Below are 18,182 nucleotides of genomic sequence, written 5' to 3'. Positions count from 1 at the left end.
TGACAGAGTGAGACTCTAAAAAAGAAAAAAGAAAAAATTGGGGTTCTGGAATCTGCATTTTTAATAAGCTCATTGTGTGGTTGTGATACAGTTGATTTTGAAAAATGCCTTTTCATGTTCAGATGTAAAGAAGGGGGAACTAATATTGATTGAGGTGGTTCTATATGGCAGCTGTTTGTTGACTTACACCGTGTCCCGAGCTATGAATAGACTAGTTCGCTTGTGTTAACAAAGCTTGTCTTGTCTCCAACTATGAGGCATGGATTGTTTTAATTCAGGACTGCAGAAACATAGAACCTAAAAATGCAACTTAAAATGGCTTTCTACCTCAGCCCAAATCTCAGAGAACGTCTCTATACTACATTTTTTAATATGCTGTGGGGGTTCTTCAGATGTGGGTGTAATTTTTTTTTTCAAAGCATGACGTCAGTGCTTTGAAGAGCATTAAATCTCACTTCTTAGAGGTATGTGTTACCTTGCCCTAGTACAGCAGCCTCCATGGAGTTAAGATGAAGCAAGACATGCCCAGAGCGTGGCTTCTTGTGGTATCTGGTTTCACATGAAAAACTGGAGGCAGCCTGTCAAAGAGGAGTCCCTATTCCTTATTGAGTCCAAGCCTCCATGAGGAACACCACCCAAACAGAAGGTAGCATCTCCGAGTGTTTCCAAGTGTCTGTGTTGCACAGCTTCAGGGAGCATGATTGACACAGTATAGACAGTATGGCCGCACCCCCTCCGTGATGTCCTCTGGGATTGTCCTGAGGCTGCCGTCTGTCCCCCATGATCACTCATCCACATTGTTCAGGCATCCACAGTGCATGTTAAATACTGCAGATAGATTTTATTTTAAGCACACACATAAACACTTACACTAGTGCCTCCCCTCAAGAATCTTACTTAGGAGAAAAAAACACAACAGATTAATGGGAGAAAGTTACTGAGAATTGTAAATAAAACCAACTGATAAAATTCATGTAACATGGCCGGGCACAGTGGCTCACGCCTGTAATCCCAGCACTTTGGGAGGCCAAGGCAGGTGGATCACCTGAGGTCAGGAGTTTGAGACCAGCCTGACCAACATGAGAAAGCCCCGTCTCTACTAAAAATACAAAAATTAGCTGGACATGGTGGCGGGTGCCTGTAACCCAAGCTACTCGGGAGGCTGAGGCAGGAGAATCACTCAAATCCAGGAGGTGAAGGTTGCAGTGAGCCGAAATCACGCCATTGCACTCCAGCCTGGGCAACAAGACTAAGACTCTGTCTCAAAAAAAAAAAAAAAAAAAAGGTATGTAACATAAACCTGAGAAGGGAATGCATTCTCAGATGAAAAATTTAAGATCCAAAGAGAACTTAGTAGGTTGCAATGGGAGAAGTAAATGACAAGATGAAATCAAATAAGAATAAATGTAAAACCCTACCCTGGTCCAAAAAGTCAGCCACACATAGCGTGTAGCATGCAGCACAATAGTAAATAATCAGATTTCTTGAGGCATGGGGAGAAGACCGTGGTAAAGGAAAAGATGTGAAAGGGAATAGTTGGTGGAGGGCTTGTACTCCATAAAGGGAGATAGGATTTAGCAACATATGTGAAAACAATTTGGGGATTTGTTGATTAGAAGCTCACAATTGGCTGGGCACAGTGGCTCACGCCTGTAATCCCAACACTTTGGGAGGCTGAGGCAAGAGGATTCCTTAAACTTAGGAGTTCAAGACCAACTGGGGCAACATGACGAAACCCCATCTCTACAAAATATTTAGCCAAGTGTGGTGGCACATGCTTGTAGTCCCAGCTCCTCAGGAAGTTGAGGTGGAAGGATCACATGAGTCTGAGAAGTCAAGGCTGCAGGGAACCACAATCTCGCCACTGCACCCCAGCCTGAGCGACAGAGCAAGACCCTGTCCCCCACAAGAAAAGGAAAAAAGCAGCTCACAGTTTATCAGTAGTGCAAGGTGGGGACAATGAAAGTAATGCTGTTAAGTCTGTGATTAAAATTGAGTATCCCCAGCAGAGATGAGAGAGGATGGGCCACTCTCTGCTCTGCTACCAGGTCACGTGGGCACTCACTGGAGGAGACACATTCGTCTTAGTGAAAGTCTTAGTGAAGGAATAAGCAGGATGTTTAGGAGACAGTTAGAGTGAGGCACAGTTGAAGGAAGTGGGACTGTTTAGCCTAGAGAAGGTGTGTAATACAGCAGACCTCACATAATTTGAGGCCAGCCAGATAAAAGCAGGATTAGAGTTTTTTGGGGGTTTGTGTTTTGTTTTTTGTTTTGTTTTACATGGCCCCAGAGAACCAATTAGAAGCATTGGGAGGCAGATCTGGGTTTAAAAGGTGTAAACATTTCTACCAATTAGAAAAGTCCAAAAATAGGCCAGGCGCGGTGGCTCAAGCCTGTAATCCCAGCACTTTGGGAGGCCAAGACGGGCGGATCACGAGGTCAGGAGATCGAGACCATCCTGGCTAACACGGCGAAACCCCATCTCTGCTAAAAATACAAAAAATTAGCCGGGCGAGGTGGCGGGCGCCTGTGGTCCCAGCTACTCAGGAGGCTGAGGCGGGAGAATGGCGTAAACCCGGGAGGCGGAGATTGCAGTGAGCTGAGATCCAGCCACTGCACTCCAGCCTGGGCGACAGAGCAAGACTCCATCTCCAAAAAAAAAAAAAGAAAGAAAGAAAAGTCCAAAAATAGAATGGCCTTCTAGTAGGAAATGTGTCCCCTTACAGATTCAACACAGTAACACACCTCATACAGAATGGTCAGAAAAAAAGTCCATTCGTGTAGATAATAAAAATTACTAGCTGGACGTGGTGACTCATGCCTATAATCCCAGCACTTTGGGAGGCAGAGGCAGGCAGATTGCTTAAGGCCAAGAGTTCGAGACCAGCCATGCCAAGATGGTGAAACTCTAGCAGGTGTGGTGGCTCACACCTGTAGTCCCAGCTACCTGGGAGGCTAAGATGGGAGGATCACCTAAGCCCAGGAAGTCGAGGCTGCAATGAGCTGTGATTGTGCCACCGCATACTAGCCTAGGTGGACAGAGAGAGACTCTGTCTAAAAAAAAAAAAGAAAAGAAAAATTATATATTTCTTCAATGTTAAGTAATGATTGATTTTAAAAACTACTCCAGGGCCTTGAGTCCTCTCCACCAGAAGTAGTCAAGAAAGAGCTGGATCACCGAGGGGTATCTAGAGGTGGTTCTCTTGTGGCTCAGAATGATTATTAAGGTCTCTTCCAACCAAAGGGCAAAAGAATTCACTTTGTGACATACAAGTAGTGCAGATGTTGAGAGGTGCTAATGGAGTCAGAGAAGATGAATGAAGTGTGGGCCTAGTCCACATTTGCTGAAGGGGTACCTGTGTCCTTGGGAGAGGTTAGCGCGAGGTTCCTGTGGAGTCCTTTGCTGGACTGAAAGTCATGTGAAGTCAAGGACTGCATCTGTGTGTCTTGTCTTGTCTTGTCTTGTGTGCCCAGGATGTCTAGCAGTCTCTGTCCCATAGTAGGGAGTTACGAAGTATTTGTGGAAGGTAGGCTGGCAGATTGGACAAAGCCTAACTGGAGTCTTGAAGGACGTTTAGGCTGGGCTGGGCGGTTCACACCTACAACTCCAGCACTTTGGGAGGCTGATGCAGGAGGATCACTTAAAGCTATGAGTGAGATCAGCCTAGGGGACATAGTCAGACCTTGTCTCTACCAAAAAAAAAAAAAAAATTAGCCATTAGTCAGGTGCAGTGGCTCACGCCTGTAATCCCAGCACTTTGGGAGGCCAAGGCAGGTGGATCACCTGAGGTCAGGAGTTTGAGGCCATCCTGGCCAGCATGGTAAAACCCCATCTCTATTAAAAATACGAAAATTAGCCGGGCATGGTGGCATGCAACTGTGAATCCCGGCTACTCAGGAGGCCGAGGCACGAGAATCGCTCGAACCCAGGTTCAAGATGAAGGTTGCAATGAGCCGAGATTGCACCACTGCACTCCAGCCTGGGTGACACAGCAAGACTCCGTCTCAATAAATAATAAATATATATTTGCCAGACGTAAGTGGTGTGCCCCTGTGGTCCCAGCTACTCTGGAGGGTGAGGTAGGAGGATTGCTTGAGCCCAGTTATTTGAGGCTGCAGTGAGCCTTGATTGCTAATAGAGTGAGACTCTGTTTAGAAAAAAGAGAGAAAAGAAAAGACCTTATCAAGCTTAAAAGAAGATGAGGGGGCCAGGAACAGTAGCTCAAGCCTGTAATCCCAGCACTTTGGGAGGCCCAGGTGGCTGGATCATGAGGTCGGGAGATGGAGACCATCCTGGCTAACACAGTGAAACCCCATCACTACTTTCAAAAAAAAAACAACACAAAAACATTAGCTGGGCATGGTGGCGGGCGCCTGTAGTCCCGGCTACTTGGGAGGCTGAGGCAGGAGAATGGCCTGAACCCGGGAGGCAGAGCTTGCAGTGAGCTGAGATCGCGCCACTGCACTCCAGCCTGGGTGACAGAGGAAGACTCTGTCTCCAAAAAAAAAGAAAAAAGAAGATGATGATGAGGGAATGAATTGATTGCTTAAATGTAAAATCACTGCAGGTTGAGGGAGTAATATGTGAACTTTCAGAGGTACCAGAGGAAGCAGACAGCCTGCAGGGTATAGCAAAGGGGGTTGCCTGGGGACTGAAGTTCAGGATTAGGGAATAATAGCCAGAAGTGCCAGTTGTGATCTTTTGGGGGAGGGGTGGGTGGGTGAGGGTTTGCAAAGAGCTTGGGAAGCATTAAGAGAGATTGGGATTTCATTTTATAGCAAGGCTAAGCCCAAAAGAATTCTCCATCCTGACTTCCTCAGGACCCATCAGCCTGAAAGGAATGAAGGCGCAGTGTACTAGGTCTCTGCAAGGAGGTTTTCTTCTCCCCTGGGCTGAGAATTCTGCCTTCCTGAGTACCACAGGTCAGGGCAGCCAGGGAGGGGCGTGTGCGCTCTCTTTTTTTTTTTTGAGATGGAGTCTCGCTCTGTCGCCCAGGCTGGAGTGCAGTGGCCAGATCTCGGCTCACTGCAAGCTCCGCCTCCTGGGTTTATGCCATTCTCCTGCCTCAGCCTCCCGAGTAGCTGGGACTACAGGCACCCGCCACCTCGCCCGTCTAGTTTTTTGTATTTTTTAGTAGAGACGGGGTTTCACTGTGTTAGCCAGGATAGTCTCGATCTCCTGACCTCGTGATCCGCCCGTCTCGGCCTCCGAAAGTGCTGGGATTACAGGCTTGAGCCACCGCGCCTGGCCAGGGGCGTGTGCTCTCTTGATGCAGGGGGTCTTTTGATGTATCTGGTATGAATGTGACCCAACCCCCCAACTGAAACGGGGATTTTGCTTTGTTCTGTGAGGAGTCCCCAGCATCTAGAGGACAGTGCCTCACACACACAGTAGGCACTTACATTTTGCTGAACTGCATGTTGCCTAAGTATGTTGAAGACTACAGATGTCTCCGAGAGACCACTCTTGTGCCACACGTAGAATAAATACAATTAGGAGCAAATTTGGTAAAGGAGCCTAAACACAAACCTAAGGGGAGGCCTCCTGGACGTGGCTGTCTAGAAGGCAAACAATGTGGTTCCGAGTGACTAGAGCCCGAAGTTCAGTGCTTCTGGCCCAGAGCTAACTGGCAGTGTAGAAACAGACTGTGTGGATATTTGCAGACTGAGACAGACGGGAGGACTTTCATCCCCAGGGGCTGAGCCTGCAGCCTCCCCTGCTGGTTCAGTAAGTGAGGGCCCCAGCGCCTGTGTTCCAGGTTTCAGACCAGCTGAAGCCAGCCAGACCTGAAAGGCTTGTGTTGGCAGTGCCAATATCCGTCCTTAGCCCCTGCCAATGTGGGTGGCTGCTCTCAGAGCACTCTGCAGGGGAAGCAGAATTGGACCGAAGCCCGAGCTACTGCTGCCTATAGCTTGCTCTCTGTGACGCTCTTGCCGCTGAGAATGTACCTTTCTGGTTCAGCCGGAGCCGAGAGCTCTAGAAATGAATAGTTTCTGTCCGTGAAGGAACAGTTCAAGAAGAGCAAGCTGGCTCTGCCCATGGAAGACCAGACTCCTATCTGGCTTTGTTTGGAATAACTAAGCTCAGGAAATGCAGGTGGGTAGAAAATACCATACTGGGGATCTTCTCATCACTGCTTTAATATTGGGAGACATGAGGCAATAATCCAGCTGGGTCTTATTTAAGGAAGATACACAGGCTGGAGACAGTGGTTTATGCCTGTAATCCCAGCAGTACTGGGAATTGGGAGGCCAAGGCAGTAGGATTCCTTGAGGCCAGGAGTTCAGAGCAGCCAAGAGCAGCCTGGGCAACAAAGCGAGACCCCATCTTAGCATAAAATAAGATACTGTTGGCCAAGCAAAGTGGCTCACGCCTGTAATCCCAACACTTTGGGAGGCCGAGACAGGGGGATCACCTGAGGTCGGGAATTCGAAACCAGCCTGGCCAACATGGTGAAAACCCATCTCTACTAAAAATACAAAACTTAGCCGGGCGTGGTGGCACATGCCTGTTGTACTCCCAGCTACTTAGGAAGAATCTTTTGAACCCAAGAGGTGGAGGTTGCAGTAAGCCGAGATCTCGCCACTGCACTGCAGCCTGGGGCGACAGAGCCAGACTCCATCTCAGAAAAAAAGAAAGAAAGATACAGTTGCAGGGTTTGCAGGGCCTCCTCAAACCCTCAACAATCCCATTAAAAAAGACAGAGCCACCGCCCATACCCCACTGTGAAGGGACCTGATGGACAAGGCAATTGTGACTATATTCCTGATATATGTACTAGTGGCACACTTATTCCGAAGCCCGGGACCTTGGAGCCTCTCTAGATTACTGGGGTAATGCATGCGTACCTCTTGATTAGGTCCGGAGTCTTTCTGAAGAATAGGGAGAGGGATTGCTGAAGAGAGGCAAGGTCTTTCCTCCCCTACTTGGCCAGCCCAGTAGCCTGGATCTAGCACCTTAGTTCTGAATAAAATATTTCAGGCCCTGAGTGGTGGCTCGTGCCTGTAATCCCAGTGCTTCGGGAGGCCAAGGTGGGAGGATCACTTGAGGCCAGGAGTTTGAGACCAGCAATATAGCAAGACCTCATCTTTACAAAACAATTTTTAAAAATTAGCCAGGTTCCCGCTTGAGCTCAAGAGGCTGAGCCTGCTGCAAGCCATGATGAGGCTGCTGCAAACTCCAGCCTGGACAAATTAAAAAGAAATTTTTTTGCAGTTCCAACAGCCAGGTAAGCATTCCAGGGCCTCTCCCCTTGGCCCTAGGCTATGTGCCAGCCCCATGCTTCCCACCTTGCCTCTCAGACTGGCTTCCAAACAGCTCAGCCGTGTTAGGCAGTGTCCCTCCCACCTCTGAAGAGAATGGAGCAAAGAGGGAAAAAAAATGATAGCTGCTCAATTATCGAGCACCTACTGGGCCCAGGCATCTCGCTGAGTATTTGATATGTATTCTCTCTGTCTTGTCTTTTCTTTTTGAGTCACGATATCACTCGTCACCCTGGCTAGAGTGCAGTGGCGCACTTATGGCTCACTGCAGCTCCGACTTCCCTGGCTCAAGCAATCCTCCTACCTCAGCCTCCTATTTAGCTCAGACCGTAGGTGTGGTGCACCACCATGCCCAGCTTTTTTGTTTGTTTTTGACAGACACAGTCTCACTATGTTGCCCAGGCTTGTCTTGTCTTTTTTTTTTTTTTTCCTGCAACGGAGTCTTGCTCTGTCACCCACGCTGGATTGCAATAGCACGATCTCAGCTCACTGTAACCTCCATTTCCTGGGTTCAATCAATTCTCCTGCCTCAGCCTCCTGAGTAGCTGGAATTACAGGAGCCCGCTACTAACCCAGCTAATTTTTGTATTTTTAGTAGAGATGGGGGTTCACCATGTTGGCCTGGCTGGTCTTGGACTCCTGACCGCAGGTGGTCCGCTGCCTCGGCCTCCCCAAGTGCTGGGATTACAGGCATGAGCCACTGCACCTGGCCTGTATTATCTTTTAAACCTCACAAACAACTTGAGCAAACAAAGGCTCAGGGAAGTTAAGTAACTTGTCTAAGGATAAACAGCCAGGAAGTGGCAGTTAGTACTTGAACTCAGGTCTGTGTAACTGTGAAGCCCAGGCTCTTTTCCAACCTCCTGTATTATTGCCTTGTCTTGCCTCTTGCCAGAACGGCCCTGTTTTTTCTACTTTATTTACCTTATTACTTCCTGTGTATGCTTCATAGCTCCCCTGTTCCCCTGGTTCTCCCTTCAGTTTGAACATCATCTCCTTCCTAGTAGCCAAATACCTGTACCTTTTGGGATCTTCAATAACCCTGTCTTGGGATAGTCTCCCCACCAGCACCAGGTCTTGCCATCTGACCATTTGCCAGTTCCCACCTCCCCCTCTCTGAGAGACTTCAGCACACACATGGTGGTTACAGGTGGAAACAGCAAGCATCTGTGCAGTGGTGACTGATTGATAATGGCCCTCGTTGCCGCTAAGAAGAAAACACAGCTGTTGGGACCAGATACATGGAATGATGTGGTTGCTGTGGGGGGAACCAATGATGTTAGCATTTCATCTTGTGACCCAATGACCATTCCGCTAGCACAGGCCAACCATAGGACTAGGGAGGGTCGGGTCTGGACACTGGGATTAGAAATGACTGAGAAAGGCTGGGCGCGGCGGATCACTTGAGGTCAGGAGTTCGAGATCAGCCTGGCCAACATGGTGAAACCCCTGTCTCTACTGAAAATACATAAATTAGCTGAGCATGGTGGCACGCACGTGTAATCCCAGCTACTAGGGAGGCTGAGGCAGGAGAATCACTTGAACCTGGGAAGCAGAGGTTGCAGTGAGCCGAGATCATGTCAGTGCACTCCAGCCTGGGTGACCAAGCAAGACTCTGTCTCAAAAAAATAAGAAAGAAAGGGGGCCAGGTACGGTGGCTCACACCTGTAATCCCAGCAGTTTGGGAGGCCGAGGTGGGCGGATCACAAGGTCAGGAGATCAAGACCATCTTGGCTAACACGGTGAAACCCCGTCTCTACTAAAAAATACAAAAAACTAGCCGGGCGAGGTGGCGGGCGCCTGTAGTCCCAGCTACTCGGGAGGCTGAGGCAGGAGAATGGTGTGAAGGTGGGAGGCGGAGCTTGCAGTGAGCTGAGATCTCGCCACTGCACTCCAGCCTGGGGGACAGAGCGAGAAAGTAGCCTGTACTTAATGCTTCACATAGAAAGAGGCCCAGCTGTAGCGGGGTAGGGAGAGAGTGAAATCCTGTTTGAATTGATCCCTTGGACAGTATGCTCCAAGGCTGTCAGGAGATACATGCGGTCCAAGGACCTGAGCTTTTTACTCATGCTGTCCTCCTTATCATTCAGCCCCTGCACAGGTTCTTTCTTTCACTCCTCTCTGACCCATGAGCCTCTTTCCCAATTTCATACCAACTTCTGACTCAAGTAGGCTGTGAATGTCTGTCTCCCCATCCTAAGCTACTGCCTGTGTCTTCAGAGTGACTATGCATCCTTGTGGCCGGTTTCACTCCTGCCTTCTGGAGTCTGCTTCCTGCCAGGAGGCCCCTCCCCCTAGGAATGTGAATAAACCATTTCCTCTGTCCTCCCAGCTCCAGAGGATTCCCTGTGTGGTATTTTTTATTTCTCGTGTCTGAACTTCCATTGGCAGACCCCTTCCTAGGCTGGCCCACCCTTGGCTGCTTCCCACCCTTCAGTTTCCTCTGAGGGTGAATAGTGCGTAACTAGAGGTTCCCAGTTTGTGAAAACACATTAGTCGGAGTTAAATTTCTTGTGGCCAATCCTAGAGGTTTGGCTCATTAAAGATGATAATTAACCCATTGCTAATTGACCTCAGAAGCCAGCCAAGCAGCCTGTATTTTACCAGCCTTGGTGTTGGATTTGAGGCTATTTTAAGGTTTCTTAATAATGTCAGCAAGACTTCACGTTCCTGTCTGCATCTTATTTGCTCTAAGGACATTCTGTAAAATTAACAAGCTATAAAGTTTGATTGAAGGTTTCAACAAATGTGAGAATAATTGGCTCCATTTAGAGAAACAAGAAAAACAACCTGTAAACTTGAGTTTGTCGGGGAAGCCCATGTGATTGTTCTGTTTAACCAGAGGAGCAGTAGCAAGCTGGACTGGAAAAAAGAACTGGCTTATAGTACAAGTTTAAACTCCGATTTCTCCAAACCAAAAATTCAGAAAAAGAAATTTTGCAGAATGACTAGTAACCATGGTTGTGCCTTCCAAGAGGGCTGTTTGGAGAAGACGGGGAGCAGGTAACGATAGAGCGAGTCCCTCACTTCCTAGAGCTTGCATCCAGGGTCCTGGATCTCCAGGCCTTCCTCATATTCCCGGCTAGATTTGGAGGTTTTCTCCCTTCCCTGTGGCGTTAAGTCGTGTAGCTCCTTGCACATCAGTATGTGATACCTGGTGCTTAATTCCCATTCTCTGTCTCACCCTCCCTACCTTCCATAAAGAGCATATAGCTCGTTTTCTCTCCCCTGCCCGCTCCCCCACCCCAGGCGTCTCTGTGCACACTGTGCTTGTTCCCTACTGAGTAGCTGTGAAGAGTCACCAGTTTTCAGAGAATACCATTTTTCTGTCTTTTCTTCTTTTTTTTTTGGAGACATAGCCTCGCTTTGTTGCGCAGGCTGGAGTGCAGTGGTACAGTCTCGGCTCACTGCAACCTCCAACTCCCAGATTCAAGTGATTCTCCTGCCTCAGCCTCCCTAGTAGCTGGGACTACAGGCACATGCTACCACACCTGGCTAATTTTTGTATTTTTAGTAGAGATGGGGTTTCACCATGTTGGCCACACTGGTCTTGAACTCCTGACCTCAGGTGATCTGCCCGCTTTGGCCTCCCAGAGTGCTGAGATTACATTCGTGAGCTACCGTGCCCAGCCAAGAAATGCCGTTTTTCTTTACTTCTCCACCTTTCCACCTTAAATACCTCAGAACAGTAACCCAGTCTTCTCTCTTGACCTAGAGGTTTTCTCCTTTTTTTCTCACTCCCCTTAGCTCCAGCCACTACTTACCCCATGCTTACATTCTCTCTCTCTAAGGAACTGAGCCTAGGAGAAGACAGCCTCCTGTATCGCCTCTCAGTTTCAGTTTTCCTTTCTGCTTGGTTCTTTGCGTGTGGACTTGATTAGAGTGATAACTGGAGCCCTGAAGCTAAAGGTTTCAGTTCCTGCTGCCGTGGTAAGCGGCCTCCGGCAGTCTTCAGGGGAAGGGAAAGGGGCTTTCTCTCAGCTCTTCCCTGACCTAAAGCCCCAGTTTTCTTTCCCAAGCTGATTGAAATGATTTGTATCTGATATGTTGTCAATTAACCTGGGAATTCTTGACAGTTGCCTACACGGTGAATCTCCCTCCAGAAAGGCCAGGACTGTGACTGAGAAGGTACGCCGCAGAGGTGTGCCCTGGCTGGCAGCCCTGTTGGTCGCCTCTAGCCCCAGTCCAGCCCCACGTGCTAATGTAGCCCAGGAAGGGAGCCTCTCCCACCCAGCTCTTTCTCCTCTGGAGGATCCAGAGTTTGCCCCCAGAGCTGCGATACACATGCCACTTACATTCTCTGTTTTTCATTGATATAGAGTGGAAAAATGTGCTCACGAGCAGAGTTACTGTGGGATGATGTCACAGACTTCATCTGGAGTCCTTCCTCTCCAAGCAGGGAGTCCAGCTTTAACCCCTGTCTTACCAGGAAATCCTCCTAGACCAAGCAAAGATCATCTTGGAATTGGCCTAGGCGGTGATTTGTAAGGCTTCTTCCATTATGAAGTCTCTTATTAACCATATTTAAACTGTTCTGTGTTCTTTCCCTGACTCAAGTGCTGGAGGCTTTGTCTAGCAGAATATTCCTGTAAGTCTCCCACAGAACTCCAGCATCAGGAGAGCTGTGGTCCTCTTCCCAGTGGGCCTGTTCCCCCCACGTTAAGGCAGAATGCTTTTGCAGACAGGCCAGTGAGCTACAGACAGGTTTCTCTGTGCCTCTGGGCAAGCGCTAGACATTCTGCCTCACAGCTTTGACCATCCTCCCTGCTGCTGGGATTGCAAAGGACAGAGGACACTTTTCCAAGACAGACAACCTTGCTCTCTCCAAGCAGGTAGAATCCTTTTCAGGCCTGTTAACACGAGGTCAGAGACCCCAGTGGATCACAGCCTTTTGCATATCAGCCAGAAGTGTCCTTGTCCTAGAGGAGGAACTAATGGCTGTGGCAGACACAATCCCCAAGGAAACCAGCTTCCTTGTGAATGGGTGGAAGTGAAAACCAGGAGAGGGCTACTCCTCGTTGCTTGTGTGTCCATGGAATAGACATTTCCCACTGACCCTGTAAGGATGTGCTGCAGGCGGCCTCAGGATGTACACATCCCTGGGTCCTGCTGTGCCCTGGAAATCCCCATCTCCAGGAGTCCCACGTCCATACATGTGGCTTTTCTCCCTCTCGGCTGGGAACCACGCTTTCTTAGCCACTCAGCGTACCATGTACCCCATGCTCCAGCGGCAGCAACGCTCCTGCCCACCTGTCTATGCATGCACCTGTGGCACACTCCTGTCTGGGCAGGTTTCCTCTGTGCACTTAGCAGGGGTGCCATTGTACCTCTCATCGTCCAGGTGAGGCCAAGGACCATTGCAAGCTTTTCCTCTGTCCTCTTCTCACCCCTTAGCTCCCCTCTCCTCTCCATTCAGTGGCAGCAGCCTCACACCAAAAAGGAAAGTCCTGGACCCGTTACATAATTCTCCATAGTGCAAGCAGTAGCTGGGGCATAAGGTCAGAGGTCGTAGTGGGGTCAGGTGGCTGACACACACTGTAACGACAAGGTGGTTAAAATTAGACCACAGAGAGGAAACTGGCAGTCTTGTGGAAATGCAGAAGTTTCCTATGCAAGTGAGAGGCTGGAGATGTAGGGAGCCACTGTGCGTGCTGCCTGCCAGGCTATTACTCATTTCGGCTCTGTTCTTTAATGCCTTTTAGCCCCTGCTTCTGTATTTCTAGCCTTCCTCATCACATGTTTGAATACACGCAATGGAACCATGGTTACCTGCCCTGGGCCAAAACAAGCTTTCCTTCTCCTTCGCGGAGGTAAGCCCAGGACCAGGCACCCCAAGCTCAAGGGGCTGAAATTTTTCTAAGCCCTTCTGGGAGGCGGAGAACCTTTTATGTCAGCCTCTCAGGTGAAGGTGGTCAAAGTACTTAGCTTGAGATTCCAGCCTATAATGGTAACATTATAGGGCCAATGGTGAGAGAAAGCAGAGAATACCCCTAGACTGGGTAGGAAAGCAGGGTTGGCTCTTGGTGAAGGTGGCATAAGATGCGGCCACGGAGCACACAGTTGACTGGCGTGTGCCACACTTGACTGGCGTGTGCCACAGTTGACTGGCCTGTGCCGCACTTGCCTGGGCAGCCAGCCTGCCCAGCGGTGCTCATTTATTTCCACTGTCTTAGAGAACGTGGGTCATGCCTGCTTCATCTGCTGTCTGTGGTACCCAGCCGAGCTTCCCTGTGCTGTCTGTTTTACTGTGAGTCTACTGTGTGCACAGCTTGTCCTTACAATTCTTGCCAGTAACGTACAAAAATGATGAGATTTAGGCAGCTTTGCCACCAGAGGGGTTGCTGTCCACATGAGAGAGAGAACACCTGCACCCGTAAAATGATGATCAGTTCTCTCCAGATTAGTACCTCCCTGTGTGCTGCAGATAGAAGGGACTTCTTTTTTTTTTTTTTTTTTTGAGACGGAGTCTCGCTCTATCGCCCAGGCTGGAGTGCAGTGGCCGGATGTCAGCTCACTGCAAGCTCCGCCTCCTGGATTCACGCCATTCTCCTGCCTCAGCCTCCCAAGTAGCTGGGACTACAGGTGCCCACCACCTCGCCCGGCTAGTTTTTTGTACTTTTAGTAGAGATGGGGTTTCACTGTGTTAGTCAGGATGGTCTCGATCTCCTGACCTCGTGATCCGCCCGTCTCGGCCTCCCAAAGTGCTGGGATTACAGGCTTGAGCCACCGCGCCCGGCCAGAAGGGACTTCTTAATGTGAAGCTCCTTTCACATTAAGAAATGAGGGTGCATTAAAAGAGAGGCCGGGGCCGGGTGCGGTGGCTCAAGCCTGTAATCCCAGCACATTGGGAGGCCGAGACGGGTGGATCACGAGGTCAGGAGATCGAGCCCATCCTGGCCTACACGGTGAAACCCCGTCTCTACCAAAAAATACAAAAAAAAAACTAGCCGGGCGACGTGGCGGGCGCCTGTAGTCCCAGCTACTCGGGAGGCTGAGGCAGGAGAATGGTGTGAACCCGGGAGGCGGAGCTTGCAGTGAGCCGAGATCCCGCCACTGCACTCCAGCCTGGGCGACAGAGCGTGACTCCGTCTCAAAAAAAAAAAAAGAGAGAGGCTGGGGCTAGTCAATGAGGATGAAGGGGCCGTCCCCTGTGGCACATCTGGCCACTGATGTGTGTTTCCCTTGTGGAATGGCCTTCAGCTTTCAAGCTCCAGGTCCAGCAGGGTCCCTCTCCCTTGCTGAGCACTCAGCTAATAGGGAGAAGAGGATGCTGGAGGCTAGAGATGAAGAGAAGGGCACAGAGGGGCAAGCATGGAGGAGAGTGCAAGCCAAGCAGACGGGTGTGCAGGAGAGGGCGTGTGTGTGTGGTGCCTCCGGGAGGGGGCCCGACAGGTGTGGAGGAGAGGGCGTGCGTGTGTGGTGCCTCCGGGAGGGGCCAGACTGGGGGACGGTGGACCCTTCATCTGAGACACTTACACATTTGACTGTTGCTCAAGATACTGAGTTTCATCTCAGCTAAATCAGCCCAGGCTTCTCTGACAGCACTGACTTGTGTGCTCACATGGCCACGCGGGAGCGGCTTGGCGTAAACGTCAGAAAGAGCAGAGCTTTGGTGAAACATCCCCACCTGTCTCTCTCCTGACAATTTCCTGCCTGACTCCAGTCTCTTGAGCATGAGGAGCTCTTAGATAGGGCAGGAACCTGTCAGGGGAAGTCCAGAATGATCTGGTTGAAATGAAACAGCCAAGAAAGCCCTTAGCATTCATTTTACACTTGAGCTGAAAATTCTCCTTTTGGGAGTCTGGAGCAGGGGTGCTGGGAGAGGAGTGGAGAGTGGCAGCGAGGGTCCGCAGAAAGCTCTATGCTGTGAAAGTACTCCACTCTTCCCTCTGCTGATTCTAGGCCAGACTTAGAAGAATGTCATGTATTCTGTTTTGTATCAGGACTGTAGTCAAATAAATGTAAGGCACCTGTCACTGGTCCCTGGGGTTGTCTGCTGCCCCAGAGATAACCTAAGGAGAGACTGTGGGACCTTCCTTCCCTCAGACAATCTTGGTCCTCGACCTGCCCTGGGCCCTCACTTACCACCTGACATGCCCTGGTGCCCTCCACACCCTGTCATTCATTCTGACCCCCTTGCCTGGTAGCTTTGACACACTTCCCCTGTGCCCCTCAGCCGGCAAGCAACATCTTGTCTCCATCTTCGCTTTCAGAAAATGCTGTTTTTCTTCTCTCCCTCTCACCCTGTAGGTTATTGCAGCTGACTGCAAAAGGGTCACAGTGCTGAAGTATTTTCTGGAAGCCCTTTGTGGACAAGAAGAGCCTCTGCTGGCATTCAAGGGTGGAAAGTATGTGTCAGTGGCACCCGTCCCAGACACCATGGGAAAGGAAATGGGAAGCCAAGAGGGAACACGACTGGAAGATGAGGTACTATGCAGGAAGAGCCCGCTGTGGCAGAGGGAAGGCCCCCTCCCCGTTCTACCCGTGGCTTCAGCTTCTACTCCTGCTCATTTATGAGCACAGAGAGCAGTGTCTGTGTTAATATGACCAGCCACCTTCTTGAGAGTGTGCTCTCCTGGTGCCCCTTCCTGCCAGTCCACCCCGGTGCCTCCATCCCACTCCGCTACGAGTTCCAGATGCTTCTTTTAATGCTGCATGGAGGAGAAGGGAGGAAAAGAAAGAAAGAAGGAGTTGAATAATGTGCAGCTCTCGAGGCTTAGGGAAAGGAGAGAGAGGAGGGGTCAGGATCAAGTTTATAGATGTGTGGAGCCCAGTGCAGCACAGGCCTGAACTCCAGCCTGCAGCACACGTACAGGAAGAGCTGACATTGCTGGCCCCGTGTGGAAAATCACCCCTCCCCCGGCCTCCCCCCCCCCCCCTGTTCCCTCCCTCCCTCCTGCACATCCTGATGTGATTAAGGAATTCTCCTCTTGTTTGTTTGCCCTTGGTTGTTCCTGTAGCCCTTGCTTCACTCCAGACTCGTGTGTGTGCGCGCGCGCGCGCGTGCACGCGCGCACGCGCACATGCATGAGCCTGTGTACCCGCCCCTGCAAAACTCCACTGGCAGTTGCCCTGCCCTATATATTGCTATTGCATGTATGTGTCTTTCTGGGGGTGATGGTTGATGTGGGTTTGTGTGTCAGTTTGAGTAAACACTGCTGCCAGCTTCCCTGCTGTCTGTGGGTTCTGAGTGGATGTGAGTGTGATGTTGTTGGAGCATGTATGCATTTAGTATCACTGCCAGCTGCCCTGCTGTGTGTCTGGGTGTGGGTAATTCTGTCTGGGTGTGTGTTCACACACACCTCACTTTTGCCTGAAGGTTGACTCTTCTTCTTACCACATAGTGTTAAAGACAGGAGACTTAGGTGGGAAGGAGCATGGGACTAAGGGAAGGGACGGAAGTGATTCTAGCCAGGGGCCAGGTCACCCATAGGCCAACACAGTCATTTGGCCCGCAGCAGTCTCAAGCGCCCGGTAGAGCAGGGCGGGGTACAGGGATGAAATCAGCAACAGGCCAAGGAAGCCAGATGTCAGCTGGAAGCTGTCCTTTGTGATCTGAAACAGTGATAGAGCAGCCACCTTTGGATCAGAGACTCGAGAGCAGCAGAGTCTTGGACTGGCTTCATTAGAATAACTGGAGAGCCCCACCCCACCCCTGGTGACATAGAACTCAGCTTCCAGGACAGAGGTGGTTCCAGGGATAAAGCTGAGCCTGGGATTCCAGACTCTCCAGATGAAACCTGGGCAGGGAATAATGGGAAAGAATGAGCTGTTAGCATGGGAGGGGACAGCAGGCTTGCTAAAGCTGGCAGGGTGTCCAGGCTTCAGGCAGGGCAGAGCAAGTGCCACCCAAGCCCTGGGCACTGTGTGGGGAAGCACAGGTGGGGCAGTGCCTCCATCAGCTATTTCACCCGCACTTTAAGGCTGAGGGCAGAGCCAGGTTAGCTCCCAGGCTTGCCCCAAGATGCCCTCTGGCCAGTGGAGCCCGCAGTCCCAAATACAGTGAGGCAAGTGGGGCCCAGAGAGGGCCACAGCGTCGAAGCCAGAGAAGGCCTTCTCTGCCCTCACAAGGAACAGATCACTTCTCTGGTCCCAGATCTTGGTAGTGCCACATATTTTTTTTTTCTCGTTCTAAGGCTTATTGACCAGACAAAGGTTGTGACCCACGCCAGGCTGCCCACTTCTTCCTTTTCCCACGAGTCTCCTGGGTTCCTTCATGTTAGTGGCCTCTGGGAAACTCTGCTTACCCTGGTCTGTGTAATTTCATAACCTTGCACTTCCTCGTTTACTGTGAGAGCTGAGCGAACCTCAGACAAGCCTCTCTGACCCTCTTTTGACCTCCGTCAAGCTCACTTCAAGCCCTGTGATAACCTTGCATATCCCTAGTCAGAGCAGGCAGAGACAGTGTTTCCCCGTGGGCTAGGCAGGCATCTGTCCCACTCACTGCAGTCTGGGTTAACCCCATGAACGAGGAAGTGAATGTGCCGAGTTTTCCTTCTTTCCGTGTTCTGGGCCTCTCTGGATGTGAGCCTTGTGGCACTATAGCATGCCTGTGTCAGATGAATGGTGACTGTGGCCAACATCCCAGACCCCTGACATCTCTTAGGATAGTGACAGACGGCCGGGCACGGTGGCTCACGCCTGTAACCCCAGCACTTTGGGAGGCCGAGACGGGCGGATCACGAGGTCAGGAGATCGAGACCATCCTGGCTAACACGGTGAAACCCCGTCTCTACTAAAAAATACAAAAAAAAAAACTAGCCGGGCGAGGTGGCGGCGCCTGTAGTCCCAGCTACTCGGGAGGCTGAGGCAGGAGAATGGCGTAAACCTGGGAGGCGGAGCTTGCAGTGAGCTGAGATCCGGCTACTGCACTCCAGCCCGGGCGACAGAGCAAGACTCCATCTCAAAAAAAAAAAAAA

At 50.5% G+C, this 18,182-nt stretch overlaps 1 protein-coding gene across 6 annotated transcripts in view; it reads left to right on the top strand.

Moving 5' to 3' along the window:
• SMG6 (SMG6 nonsense mediated mRNA decay factor) overlaps nt 1–18,182 on the top strand; it is a 246,956-nt gene that overhangs the window by 204,298 nt on the left and 24,476 nt on the right. For all 6 annotated transcript variants that reach the window (XM_026449601.2, XM_026449598.2, XM_026449600.2 and 3 more), the window contains one exon: nt 15,514–15,690. In XM_026449601.2, coding sequence (XP_026305386.1) covers nt 15,514–15,690 — 177 coding nt within the window. The remainder of the gene's footprint in view (nt 1–15,513; nt 15,691–18,182) is intronic.

The sequence above is a fragment of the Piliocolobus tephrosceles genome, chromosome 16 (assembly GCF_002776525.5).
Source record: "Piliocolobus tephrosceles isolate RC106 chromosome 16, ASM277652v3, whole genome shotgun sequence".
Classification (NCBI taxonomy): domain Eukaryota; kingdom Metazoa; phylum Chordata; class Mammalia; order Primates; family Cercopithecidae; genus Piliocolobus; species Piliocolobus tephrosceles.
Note: the sequence above shows the minus strand (reverse complement) of the source record. Positions and strands in the feature narration are given on the sequence as shown.